The sequence below is a fragment of the Berghia stephanieae genome, chromosome 6 (genome assembly GCF_034508935.2).
Source record: "Berghia stephanieae isolate SIO BIC M18660-M18661 chromosome 6, UCSD_Bste_1.3, whole genome shotgun sequence".
In the NCBI taxonomy this organism is placed as follows: Eukaryota; Metazoa; Mollusca; class Gastropoda; order Nudibranchia; family Aeolidiidae; genus Berghia; species Berghia stephanieae.
In genome coordinates, this window is record NC_088365.1 from 55547214 (window position 1) to 55561811 (window position 14598).

At 34.2% G+C, this 14598-nt stretch overlaps 1 protein-coding gene across 2 annotated transcripts in view; it reads left to right on the top strand.

Annotated features, from left to right (window-relative positions):
* LOC144975301 (uncharacterized) overlaps positions 1-14313 on the top strand; it is a 16479-nt gene extending 2166 nt beyond the window's left edge. The window contains exons 2-6 of one of the 2 annotated variants that reach the window (XM_078919259.1): positions 2661-4093; positions 5054-5220; positions 6321-6471; positions 7906-8044; positions 9274-14313. In XM_078919259.1, the coding sequence (XP_078775385.1) occupies positions 2810-4093; positions 5054-5220; positions 6321-6471; positions 7906-8044; positions 9274-11102 (3570 nt within the window). In that variant the 5' untranslated portion in view covers positions 2661-2809 and the 3' untranslated portion in view covers positions 11103-14313. Of the gene's footprint in view, positions 1-2660; positions 4094-5053; positions 5221-6320; positions 6613-7905; positions 8045-9273 lie in introns of those variants that run through there. The other variant, XM_078919258.1, reaches the window with a different exon arrangement.
* The last annotated feature ends 285 nt before the right edge of the window (positions 14314-14598 follow it).

Genomic DNA, 14598 nt, shown 5'->3' on the forward strand with positions numbered 1-14598 from the left:
TTTGGTATTCAATTCAGCCATGGTCTTTGTTGTATAGTTTTGCTTTGTAGAAGTGCCTGTGGTTTTGATTTTTAATCATTTAATTTTCAGTATGATCCATGGTAAGTGAAGTTTTCCACTGATTGATTTTGATTCAATTTGTTTGTCTATTAAGTCTTTTAAAAGAACATCAAAAAGTATTTTCCAATTTCTATTTAATTCGTTGTTGAAAGTTTGGTTTATATGAAAGGAGAGTAATTTTCATTAACGCTATTTTATATGCCGTTCATGTCCACTTTATCAAATAACATGGGTGCCTTTTGTTGGATTTTGGCTTTCAATGTCAAGTTACACAAATCTACATCATGATTACTTATGCCCGTTCCTGTAGAGACTGATTGTATGAGTTTTGGGCATGATGGAGGCACTGATGTTTGATTTTATTGTAGGTTTGTTGAGTACTTGTATTAGATGAAGTCATCTACAGTTTCTAACATTGCTTCATTTAGCTCCTTTGTGTATTGGAGTTTTTGTCTATTTATTATGATATGTTTTTTCCCAAATGATGTCTGGCAATTTGTCCCAAAAGAGAATTTATGGGCTGTTTGTCATCGATTTGTAAATTGTTGCAAGAGATTTGTGAAATTTTTGAAATATTACAGTTCCACTTGATGGTTGGTAAAAGCATGCATGTTTTAGATACTTTCGACCCATACAATTTAGCATTTTGTATCTACAGTTCACTCCGGATATAAACACCTTGGGATCAGCGAAAATGTTGCGATTAACCGAAGTTACAATTCACCGACTCTGAGTGTCCAGTCTACTATTGCAACATTTTACACATTAGTGGTAAACACAAACCAGTTGTTGTGAACATTGTTCTTAGTCCACCATAGACTGAGCAATATGATTGAATAAAAAAAACATATGACAGCCCTGTATAGATTTGTCAAGCAAAAGCAGTGTTGACTTCTTATTCAGATTGGATTCACTTTCACTCTTTTGTTCTTAACATTTGTAAGAGTAAGAGTCAAATAGTTTAGCCGTGATGAGAGACAAAAGAGCTCTCACCAAACTCATTGATCACAATGCACAATTGCCAATCCCAAAACAAAGGATATCACTCAGTCTCTCTTTACAACTGTCATTGTCTACCTGTTGTAAAGACTATGCCCATCCCCCTCACCTCCTATCTAATGGCCACAGATTACATCACAAATCCATACTGCAAAGCCCCTCTTTTGTCTCTCTAATAAACTGGTGACACAATAATGTAGCATTAAATCCCGTTCAGTCTCAATTTTTCAACTATCACGATGTCTTCCATGATGAAATTTAATCATGATATTTTGTTAGATTGATTTCTTGAATTTACCACTTTTGAGGGCGAAAATTTGTTGCGATTAACTGAAGTTTGTTGCAATTAACCCATGACTTTTATATAGAATTAATTCAGTTTCTTGGGAAATGTTGCGATTAACCAAAGTTGCAATTAGCCGAGTTGCGATTATCCGGAGTGGACTGTAATTCCTTTGCAACAGACACAATGTCTTTATTTATAGCTATAAGTACACCTTGCTGGTCAAATGACTGATCTTTCCTGTAGGGTGGTGGATCAAAGTGGTTACTTTTGTATTGTTATTGATATTTTCATATGAATGAATGAGTTTTGGTTGCCGTTATATTAGTTTATGAGTTTCTGTAATTTATGCAAGTTTCAGTCTCTAGTCAAAATTTATCAAAACTATGGCAGTTTATGTACAGTCTTAACTGTGTATTTTTATTTTCACTTCTGATTATTTACATTGTTGGAGGTGCGGTGATAGATGGTTATGATACTGTTGTAGTGATGGGGTGTTTTGCTTTTTTGTTGATCTGAAATTCGAATAGGGACCATATAGTGATCTTCATTATCATATAAGTGATGTTGTTGTTACTATAGTGGTTATAAATGATGTTGTTATTGTTGCTGTTGTTGTTTTTGTTGTTGTTTTTGTGTTTTTTCTTGCTGGTGCTCATGTTGGTGTCATTGTTGTCATTGATATTTCTGCTATAGTTATGGTTGTTAACATTTGCTACCATTGATAAATATTGCTGAAGAAGGTTTATTTATCGTAATGTATTTTTGGCACGGAGCGTTATTTATCCGAGTGGTTACAAACTGTTCAGTTGGGGTTTTGTTGACATTTATGAATATAAATGTTGATACATGTTGATCATGTGTTTTGGCAGTGACAAGCTGTACTTGTGTTGATGTAGCTGGTGGGTGTGTACTTCGGGAGTGACCAGTAAGTCAGTGTCCAATTATTGTTTGCACTGGCTTTTTTGTCTATGGTGACCTCTTGTTTTATAACAAAGGGTTGATGGCAATGACAACAGTGCCCCTTAAAACTCAATTGATAATGGCGAGGAGTTAAATTGTGTGTAAAATCATTGAAAGTAAAATGTTCTCGATAAACATTTTTAGATTACTTAAAAGTTTTATTTGATAAATAAAATATACACCTGGATGCACACAGAAAATTCACAATAACCCTGATATAAAATCTTTAGAAAAGAAATGTGTAGACCCAAAGGAATTATCACAAAAATGCAGATCACACAAACACAGCTACTAGGACATTCTAGATTGTACTCTAAACTTTTAATTTATTTATTAATTTATTTTTCATTCACAGGCTAGCAAGATGACATGAATTGCAAAGATTTCATCAAAAGAAAGCTATAGAACTATAAACAATCATATTGTCCAGAACATTCTTGTCAAAAAAAAAAGACTAAAATGTGAAATACAAGATGTTTAAAATCTCATGATTACAAAGCGACCATGGCTGCATCATCCTCAGCAGCAGAATCATCAATACGTAATTTCATCCCAGATGATATAAATATCAGTGTCGATTTAGTTCAAGCTGCCAGAAATCTGTTAGACTTTCTTACAGACATCTCTGTAAAGCATGAGCTCTTTGAAGGGCCGTTTGTGGAATATGCAATCCAGCGGTATGAGAGATTTTGGTTGCCCCTGGTGGCCAAACACCCTGGACGTTTATTACCAGCACCACTGGACATAGAGTGGATTTGGCAATGCCATTTACTAGCTCCTGAAAAGTACCACCAAGATTGTGAGAAAATTGCAGGGAGGTTGCTCGATCATCATCTGATCGACGCATCAATGAGGAATGAGCTTATTAAAGATTCAGAGCGGCTGTGGAAGGCGGAGTATGCTGATGTGCCTTTTACAGTTACTGCTATGGCCCCAACAGTCTTTGATGGAAATTTCGTATCATCTTTGTGTTATAATATTAAATCTGCTGTTTCAAGGCAAAGGACATTTTTTTATCAAGTCAGTCTTCCCCATTACCATGATGAAAAGTTTTTGAACAATGCTTTACTCCGTTACAAAAAATTCCTTTATCTTAAATATCGGAGCCCAAATGTTTTTCTTGTTCCCTGTTATGACAATGACTTGATATGGCATGCACATATGATGTTTCCTGTATATTATCGAGAAGACACACAAGCTTACCTGGGAGTGGTTCTTCCTCACGATGACTCGGTGAATGATCGAACAAAGGGATCTAAACTTTGTGTCTCAGAGGCCAAGACTAGAATTTTGTGGAAAAAAATATTTAATGAGAAATCTTCACATTTTGGAGCAATGTTTCGAGGTCAACCTCCATATTCAAAACTTCATGCAATGTCAAAGGATGATGTTTATCGAGTTGCAACTAAACAAGTGAATGTATTGATAGAAAAGGTTAGAATCACCGGTCTTCCGCAAGGGAAAGCATTTAAATTGAAGCTTTGTTACAATACAGGTTATCAAAATTTCAATAGGTCTCTTTATGTAACTGAAAACATAGCTACTGTGAAAGGCAACTCAAGAACTTTAGAAGATTATAGGATTAACACAAATTTCTCATTTGATACTCGTTACAATGATAAAATAATTGCCAGCATTCAGAAAAAATCTGGTCGGCTTTGCTTAGGAACCAGTGATATTCTTGGGGAAGGAAAACTGGACCTTCAACGGAAAGTTCAGCCTTTGAAGACAAGAGGGCTCACAGCAAATGATGACATTGATTGTGGTGATGGAATGTCAGTTGCAGTGGTGAGTACATTGTCGGACATTGGAAATCAACCTAATAAAAATGCGAATTTAATTTAACGCTTGCTTTTTAATCATATTCATAACAGTGTAACAAGTATTGTAAAGCTAGCTGAGTGCTATCTCTTCTATCCCTCTATTTGATTTTTCCTTTCTATGTGCGGCTATGTGGTCTTGTGGTATGACACTCACTTTCGGATCGGAAGGTCCTGGGTTCGAGCCTCGCTCGGTGCATAGTTGAGTCCTTGGAGCAGGCTCTTTACTCACATTCTCTCACCGTACTCAGGTGTAAAAGGAGTACCTGGCCATTCACAGCGTTGTCTCTGTCCCAAACATTTGTAATATCACCTGACAGGCGTCATGTCTCGTCCTACATGTTTTGTGTTGCTGTTGGCCAGGGACCCCTTGTAAAGCACTTTGAGCACGTTTAGTGGATATTGCGCTATATAAAAGCTCAAGTTTGTTTGTTTTTTTTGTTTTTTGTTTAGATTTGTGTTCTTGTTCTTGAATAAGACCATTTGCTTAGAGTCTTTTGCTACAAGATAAATAGTCCGGCCTTCTCGATTTAGATAAAATCCATTAACTGTATTCTTGAAGTAACTTTTCTCTTATGGCAGATTAGAAATATAATGAGTTTTTGACACAGTCTCAAATGTTTAGTGTCTGGAATGGGAGCGCCTTGGCATTTTATACCCATCATGTTTGTATGAATGATGATTGAAGATGTGACTAGGAAGCTTTAACTGTGATTGATTGCCAATACCTGAACTTTGTTTAATTTATTTCCTGATCCCAATGTGCTTTTCATAATCTTTATGGATATAGGCTCACCAGGATTCTTTAACTTTTTTTTGTTTCATACATAAATTAGACGCCTATACCTTTTACTCAAATATTTTGTCTTGAGCTCAGTAAAATTTAGGACTTATATTTTCTTTCTATTTCTACTCTAACTTCTTTTAGGTGTGGTCTTGTCCAACTCCTGATCTTGGACCTTGTGTTTTCCGTTTGGAGCCAGGGGATTATCAAGGGTGTCGTATGCCTCCAAACAGAGAATCTTTATGGGGCCCCATTCCTCTCCCAAGGCTCCCACCAGGGGCTGACAGTACTTGTTCTGTTGCCTCCCATAAGTAAGTATCTCTTGTTATATATAGATCTATATATAGATATATAGATCTAGCGCTCTCGTTATGACCACACAAAAAAAAGAAAAAAAAGTTCATAGATTCCTCTATATTAAATCTAAAGATTGTGTGCTGTATATTGGATAATTTGTTTTTCAATTGCTTATGTTACATTCTCAATTTTACACCCATTAACATAGGCCAAATAGAATGCCATTTTTTTTGGTATAGACGTTTCCGCATTAATTTCATTGTTTGCTTTACTGTCGTTTTATTGAAGAACATCGTATGTGCTATTTGGTTACCATTGCAATACTATGTTTTAAAAAAAAATAACGGCAGTATAAGTGTATTCTTGTCAAATTTGGGTCAATATGTACGATCTTACTGATTTTATTAGCCAAAAAACAAAAACAAAACAAAATTAAACAAATCAAAACAACAAAAGCATAAGAAAACAAAACAAATCAATAAAAATGGTACTATATGGATATATCCATTGTCGATATGTCCTCTGTATTATAATATATTTACCATGTCTAACTAGTGGATACAGTAGTAAAATTACTAATGTAATAGCCTTTATTTCTCCGCAAATATTGCAGGTTTTCCTCAAGTATTGTTTTAAAGATTTTAAGATGGGCCTAGCAATAGAGTGGAATATGTGTGTACTTAATTTGGCCGATAATATAGGAAAAAATGTTTTTTTAAAAAGTAAGTACGGTGCACCAAAGGAGAGTGGTCATTTATTTTGTGATTAAATGGAGTGAATTTTAATTCAACAAAGGCAACTGCATCCTAGCTTTTGTTTACAAACATTGTTTGAATGTCTTTTTGATACACTCTTCCCCTCATGATATAGATTCAGATACAGATGACCAAAGCAAATAAAATGGATGTCAATAATGTCATTCAACATCCATAAATGTACAATAACTTTTTTTTTGTTTTTTGTTTTTGGATTTTTAGATTTTTCGTTTCATTGTAATGGAAATATGCTTAGATGAACCATAAATGCATTGCACGTGCTACATTTAAATTTGTTTAACCTGCGATTTATGTCAAACCCATATTATTTTGTCTTTTTTCCCCCCATTGTTTTACAGGTTATATAATCATATGAGGAAACCAGTTTTCACTGTCAGAATGATTCATAGTGAGCCCATGCTCATGTCTGCCATACACGTTTTCAACGGAGACAAAATGACTGCTGTTGCCCATCTCATTGTTGGAGATCATTTACCTTTGCCAAGTGCAGTAAGTCATGTATCTGTTTTTTTTTGTTGCCCATCTCATTGTTGGAGATCATTTACCTTTGCCAAGTGCAGTAAGTCATGTATCTGGTTTTTTTTTGTTGCCCATCTCATTGTTGGAGATCATTTACCTTTGCCAAGTGCAGTAAGTCATGTATCTGTTTGTTTTTTTTTGTTGCCCATCTCATTGTTGGACATCATTTACCTTTGCCAAGTGCAGTAAGTCATGTATCTGTTTTCTTTTGTTTAATCAATAATGTTTTTTCGTTTTGTTTATTTGATTTGTTTATTTTTTTATGAACTAGTTTATAAAATTTAGCCACCTTTAGATCATTTATGTTTAAGTGCATTCATTTTTTTTATTTTAGGTATTGCTTTATGTGGGAAGTTAAAGATAAAATAATAAATGATCAGGGTGGATCAAATGGTTATTTTTTTTATTTGACATATCTTTAGTCCTTATTTTGTAGTAAGTAGAATGGTACAGTCTTCATCTGACCACACTAAACTTCAAGTAAACAACAAATCTAATTATTTATTTTATGGTGGGAGATCGTTTTCAACACTTGGTCCTCAAATATGGAACAATCTTACCAGAGTTATTATTCGTGAAGCATCAAGTGTCGATGTTTTTAAATAAAGCTTAAACATTCCTTTTTTTTTTTTACAAAAACATATTTTAAGTCTCTGTGAATGTTTCACATTTATTTGATATAGATGTGTTGTTTTTTTCGTTTTTTTTGGAGTAGAAACTGAAAGAGTGTCTTGTTTGTGTGTGTGTGTGTGTGTGTATGTGTGTGTGTGTGTGTGTGTTAGTGATATTTTAGATTGTCATTCTTGTAACAATGAAGCATGACCTACTCATGGTTATTCTCAAATGCAATGTATTATTATTATTATTATTATTATTATTATTATTATTATTATTATTATTATTATTATATTATTATTATTATTATTATTATTATTATTATTATTATTACTATTATTATTATTATTATTATTATCATTCATCATCTCTTCTTTCTTCTTCTTCTTCTTCTTCTTCTTCTTCTTCTTCTTCTTCTTCTTCTTCTTCTTCTTCTTTCTTCTTTCTCTTCTTCTTCTTCTTCTTTTCTTCTTCTTCTTCTTCTTCTTCTTTTTCTCTTCTTCTTCTTCTTCTTCTTCTTCTTCTTCTTCTTCTTCTTCTTCTTCTTCTTCTTCTTCTTCTTCTTCTTCTTCTTCTTCTTCTTCTTCTTCTTCTTCTTCTTCTTCTTCTTCTTCTTCTTCTTCTTCTTTTTCTTCTTCTTCTGTAAAACTGTAATAGATTTTACTCATATGAAAGCTGAATCCAGAGTTTTGAAAAATAAATCTTTAATAAAAAAAAAATATTCTTGATAAAAATTCAATGGCTCATTTTCTATGAATTTGATTTATTATTTATTTCTTTTGTCCTCAGGTAAGTGAACCCAGAAAGTGTGTGACTCTGAACCCCAAAGAAGGTCAGAGAGCTATTTTGATAAAGAATCACCAGGGGGACTGGGGCGTGGCCGTGGGTTGGTGGGAAGGTATTCATCCAAGGGGCTCAGGAAGGAAAGGTAATGTGGATAAGGAGAAATATTTTAGCCATACAGTGAAAAAAAAAAAAAGAATGGGAAATGCTGGTCGGAAATAATTGTGATGAATTAGAAAATGCCAGAGTGTTTTTTTTTTTTTAAATTGTTTCTTACGATTAAAACCATAAAGATTAGAATGCTTTAGCCTATTAGAATATAGACAATGATATGTTAAATGTTGCCATAAAGTCTTTGTAAAAAATGAAAGTATCATCACACTTACTACATTTTGTCCATTCATTTATTATAAAAAGTTTGTTTTTTAAACAAGATTACCAACCCCCCCCCCTCCCCCCCCCCCTTCCCCCAAGGAAAAAAAAAGAAGCAAAAACAGACTAAAAATAATAAAAGTAAACAGTCTGTCACATGTTTATAATTGTCTGTTTCTTGTAAAGTAAGGTACTTTACACTTAATACTCCACACGAAGACTACTTAAGTTAAAAGATGCACAGCAGGTGAATAGTTCTGAACCAAATGGAAAAAGGTAATCAAATTATGTAAATGTAACACCACAAAACTCGCGGAGTCACTGATCTGAGTAGAAAAGTTGAGCATATATCCCTCCTTCCTTCTTTACCTTATTCCTATCTCTCTTTCTATTGTATTTATCCTTTCTCCCTCCATAGGGACGATATTCTTTCCCCTTCCAAAATAAAAGAAGCAAACAAGGCAAACAAACAAAAAATGCATAAAATATATATTATATTTCTTATTAATCCTCTGGAGGAATTCATATTGAGACTCCCTTCCTATTCTACGAAAAGAAAGGCCACCAAAAATGTACTTATGCAGTTCATTGAAGTGAACAATACAGCCAAGTTGAAGATTTTTTCTAGTAGGATAAAACTTGTCGCCAAAAGTTTGGATCCAGCCAATGACTCCAGAGTGATATCGCATTGCTTTAACAACTCATTTGTATTGTCTTCTTCCTCTTGTCTATAATAATTTTTTTTTTTCATATAATTGCTCTTTCTCCTTTTTACTTCTCATGTTGTTGTTGTCAAAATAGCAATTTGAGTTATGAATATATATTTTTATTTTAACTTTAGAAGTTCAACTAAGATTACAATTTCTTTCACCATTTAGCCCAATTTTCTTTATAAAAATAAGTTATTGACACTAGATATTTAACAAAAGAGACCATTGAATAATATTTTGTTTTGGTGTAAAATTAGTTAATTTACCCATGTCTTTTTCTTTTCAATATCAGGATCATGCAGTGAAGGTCATCTCGAAGTACGATTCTTTCATCTTCCGACCCACAGATGGCTGTATGTTTCTTTTGATCGCCTGTATTCTCTTGCAACGTCTAAATTTGAAATTGGAGACTGCAATGTTGAATTTGACAGTGGTTTCATCGCCATTGATTCACAAAGATGCGAGATTAGTGAAAATATAGCCCTCATATTTAGTGTAACCCTCATCCATGTTTTGTGTCAACCACGTCCCACCACTTGGAATCCTGGCCTCTCGTCCCCAATTTCAAGTCAGGCGGAGGGATCTGTCCCAGCTGCATTACGACTTGGTGGTTCCGAGGATATAACCTTGTTAATAGCTGCTGGCATTCTTATAGCCACTCCTAGCAATCATGCAATCAGAAACTTGTTCAAAAAGAAGAGACAGACTTTTAAAGAGGTCCCGGCCTATAGGAGAATGAGTGCTCAGAGACAAGAAGAAAATGAGCAAAATGAGAAAACTGTGATAGAGTTAGAAAATTTAGAACCAAATGGAGGCCCTCCCATGATTCTTCATGAAGCTGAAGTGAATCAAGGGTGGGATAAGAAAAAAATTGTGAAACTGGTTGCTGCAACTCAATTGATGTCAATATCAGAACAGCATGGGGATGAAACAAATGAGGAGGAAGAAGAAGATGGTGGAGACGAGCGTGGAAAACATGAAGAAGATGAGGAAGAAGAAGCAGAAGTGAAAGAGGTAAAAAACGTAACAAATGTTGCTTTAGCTGCTGCTGTTTTATCTCAAGAATCTGAAAAAAGATCTGTTACAAAATCCTCCGATAATGATGAAACATTATTTGTTGGAGATGATGCTGCTGGAGAGGAGAAGGAAGAAGATGGTGTTTTCTCTGTTGAAGGTTATGGAAGTGAAGGCGATGGCCAGGCTTGCATGTTTGGTGACGGAGAGAGTGACAGTGATGAAGTGCAGGCAGATGATGATGACGATGATAATGGAAGATTCCGACAAGGAGTCCTGCTGGAAGAGGAAGGAGGGGATGGTCACAATGAAGGGGACACTGTAGATGCAGGTGATGAAGAGTTTGAAATAGAGGAAACAGGAGCGGATGAACTTGTTGAAGAAGAAGGGGAGGACGGATATGTAGAGGAAGGAGAAGAAGCAGTGGAAGAAAGGGAAGAGGAACAGGTAGAGGAAGACTTTGTAGGAGGAGAGGGAGAAGATGGATTAGTGGAGGAAGAGGAAGAAAGGGAAAATGAAGAGACACAAGATCCATTTGACGACTATGGTCAAAATGCTGATGATTATAAATACGGTGAGGATGATTATGGTACTGGAGTTGATGATGCTGATAATCCTTACAATGGTATGGTTAATGGATTTGAGGATGAGTATATGGATGATGCAGAGGATTTCTACAATGAATTCTACAACATGGATGGAGAAAACAATCAAGAAGTGGGATGGGGAGAAGTAGATGGTGGGAACGATTTTGATAAGGATGAGGTCTTTTTACCCAGTGAACAGTTTAATGGTTATGGAGATCATGAATCAAGTCGTGGGGATAATTTCAATAGTAGTGGACACAATTCAAACGATCATGGTATGGACTTTAATTTCGACCACAATGATCGTGTGATGAGTTTTGGAAGTGGTAGTGATGGCCACCACAAAGAAATGGAAGGAAAGGAAGGAATGCTGGGTGATTATCGTAATCAAGATAGGGACCATGACCGTGATCAACATGGCAACCCTCCAAACTATTCGTATGAAAATATGAATGGCGAAATTCCTGAGTCTGTAGATTTAGTAGGAGGTTCTGGTGCCTGTGGTGGTTGTGGTGGCTAAATAAATCTTGTTTCAAAAGTAACGCTTGACAATACCTGGTTCTGAAGAAACACAGCAAATTTATTCTCTACAGATATTTAATCCAATTTTTAAAAATTGTGATAAAGTTCTTGTGATATTCACACCATTGTGTGAAATGTGTCAGGTGGTCAGTGTAATGTGTTGTGTTTTGAGCTTTTTAATGTGTTAAGTTTTATAATTTTATTTACCATGTGATTTCTTAAGGCAAATAGCTTTGAAATATTACTAAAACGAAACAAGAATCACATGATTTCAGAGATAACTTATCAGCCCTGTCATAGTCAACATCAATTTAAAGTTCATAATTGATAGACACAATGGTCATAGTGCCACATATTTCATAAGAAACACCTTTTAAGTTACAATTACTTGTCATCCTCATTTTTTTAAAGGATTGGGTGGGGTTGGGGAGGTTGCATTGGTCTAGCGTTAAGCCATTCAACTTTGGACTAGGAGGTCTGTATTTGAATCCCATGGTATCATTGTAATATGATTTGGTGATATGGGTTTTAATGGCTCTGACCAATACAGTTCTGTTGTTGACAAATTTTAAAACAGATAACTTAAAGATTTATAAAATTAGTGTTTAACTAAATTACCTTTCTTTCTTACTTTTTAATTTTTTTTTTTTTAAGATTAGAGGGAATGAGAGGGGAGCTAAAGGTTTGAGAATGTTATTGCCTTTGATATATACTTATAAAGCAAAAATAGGATGTGGGAGGACTTAATGTTTAACGAGGTTGAATGTTGTCGGAATTTCTTTTAAAAAATTGTAGTTAATATTGATTATTAAAGTGGGGTTTGATACAGTCTCAAAGTGTAAAGTTCATCTGTAAAGTAAAACGAAAGACTATGGGTAACGCTAGAAGTAATGGGGGCCTGAACATGATTGACAAAATTTCTTTACAAAAATCATTTCTGATTAATTGGGGACAAAAATTTTATTCAGATGAAAGTTGCGATTGGAAAGTAGTATCTAATTACTTTTTTTAGACGCATTGGGGGGAGGGGGGGGGGGGGGGGAAGCATTGGAAGCAAATATTTAAAAATTTTTTTTTAAAAATGAAAAATTGTAGTTAATATTGATTATTAAAGTGGGGTTTGATACAGTCTCGAGGTGTAAAGTTCATCTGAATTTCCAATATACGTTCATCTGAATTTACAGTTTCAATTTTCTAAGCATTCTTGATGTCATGACTGTTTGCTCATATCATGCAAATTAATTTTGTAACTTTTGATGAACTTCCTCCCCCCCCCCCTCTTTTCTCCCTTCTCCTTTTTACAAGAAACTCCCTTCTTTACCAGTTTGTTTTAATTTAAGACAAGAAATAGGAGACTCCAAGATTTTAACGCAAATTGTAACCAAGTATTTAAAAATGGTGTTATATCGGGATGCTTAAGTTTTAATTTTAAAACTTAACTTATACAATTTTTAGGTAAGACAAACACTTTCATTGAAAGGAATGAATTTTGTTTCTTAAACTTCAAGAAATTTCAATTCTATAAATTCTTTTGATCATTTTGACTTGAAACTAAATTCTTTTCACCTCGCTCTTTTTGATGTAATACCAAATTATTGCCAAGGGTCACAACAAAGTGTACAGTTAAGAGATTTATTTATTAGTCAACCAGTCAATTTTTGACCAATTAAAATGCAGGATTTGTGATACAAACTCAAGCTTGCTCAGACATATATAGCAGGTTGTTTACAAACAATAGACCGAAGGAAGTTGACACCACTCTGCTCTCGGTTATTGTTTTTTCACCGCTTGTTCTGTGATTAGTTTTCACTAGATTCGCTCAATCAGACAATATAAGTTAAAGATAACACTTAGTTTTTCTGTGTTGGTATGATTAATCAGATGTGTAGAACTAGTGAGTATTTTACTTAAATGCATACCATCAATAATAATACCATTTGTTTTAATTCTAATTTTAGCTCTAACTGCCATTGTTTCCTTTCGGAGGGCTGTCCGAGGGGTGTGGTTAAGTTCCCTTCCACTTGGTGTCTATTGAACTTATTTTATCCATGCACAGCGTACCGGTATACTTTGATACTTGTTCACTCACAATGCTGATCACCTGACATTGTACATATTATCATTTTTATGATCGGATTAATAACCTACAACAATTTATGATTTATGAATAATTTTAACAGTGTTCTGACAAGTTGTGATATGTTTATACAAATTATTTATTTGAAAGTTTTCTTACTCTCAGACAATAATACATCATGTTTTCATCTTTATGTTCTTATACACTAAACCATTAGTTTGCTGACGTTTCATACTATGAATCTCTACAACTTTTTAAATTTGATTTTTAATGAATTCAAATAAGATATTTTATTGTATAGTTGATTCTTCATTTTATGCATGACAATTTATATTGTTTTTTTTTTTTTAATGTTCAGAAAATGATTTTTTTTCTCTTCGAATGTAAATATTCATCGAATCATTCTCACCCCTGCCCCCCCTCCCCCTCCAATGTTACTTCTTAACGAGTTTGATGTTTTCAATGTTTTCAACATCCTTCCTTACAGATTGTTATCTTAGATTTCCAATCATTTCTTTCCCTTGAATTATTCCATAAATTATAACCATTTGTTACTTTGACAATGTAACATAATGAAGCTCTATTTATCTCTTTACTTTTACGACCTCAAAGTTATATTGCTCTACTTTTTAAAACTGATATGAATCACCTAATATATATAGAATTGATTTATATGTTTATATAAGTATACACTGAGTGCGTTATTAAATTAGTATACATTGTATGCTCTATGGAGTTTGAAACTTACCATTACACTTTTAAAACTGTCCTCAACTAAGCATATGTCTGTAAAACAGAACTACACATTTTTTTCCTCACGTACATTTCAAATGGAATGGTGAAGGTACCAAGACTAGAATTTTAAGAGGTAATTCACCCAAGTTTTAATATTTCATGTTACAATAAAATGAAAATAAATGATAGCCTTTTAAAACTTTTAGAATAGATTCTAAGAGAGAGACACACACACACACACATACACACACACACACACATCCACAGTGATATCTGGATTTTAAGCAGTGTATTGTAAGATTATAATTCTGTCTCTCTCTCTCTCTCTCTCTCTCTCTCTCTCTCTCTCTCTCTCTCTCTCTCTCTCTCTCTCTCTCTCTCTCTCTCTCTCTCTCTCTCTCTCTCTCTCTCTCTCTCTCTCTCTCTCTCTCTCTCTCCAAGTAGATAAACACCACTCTAAAATCACTCAATTTGTCTTTCTAGGAGAATATGATTTTCCATTAAAATCCTGTAGAAATAAACCCTACAAAAGAAAAGGCACAACGTTAAACCTGTCTAATGGTATATTTCAAAATCCATAATAGCTGTAATATCCTATAGCTCCATAGAAATTTATTAAACCCTTTCCTGTTTATTAATGTGAGAAAATATGCTTATTCATACACTGTCATGACACAGTCTG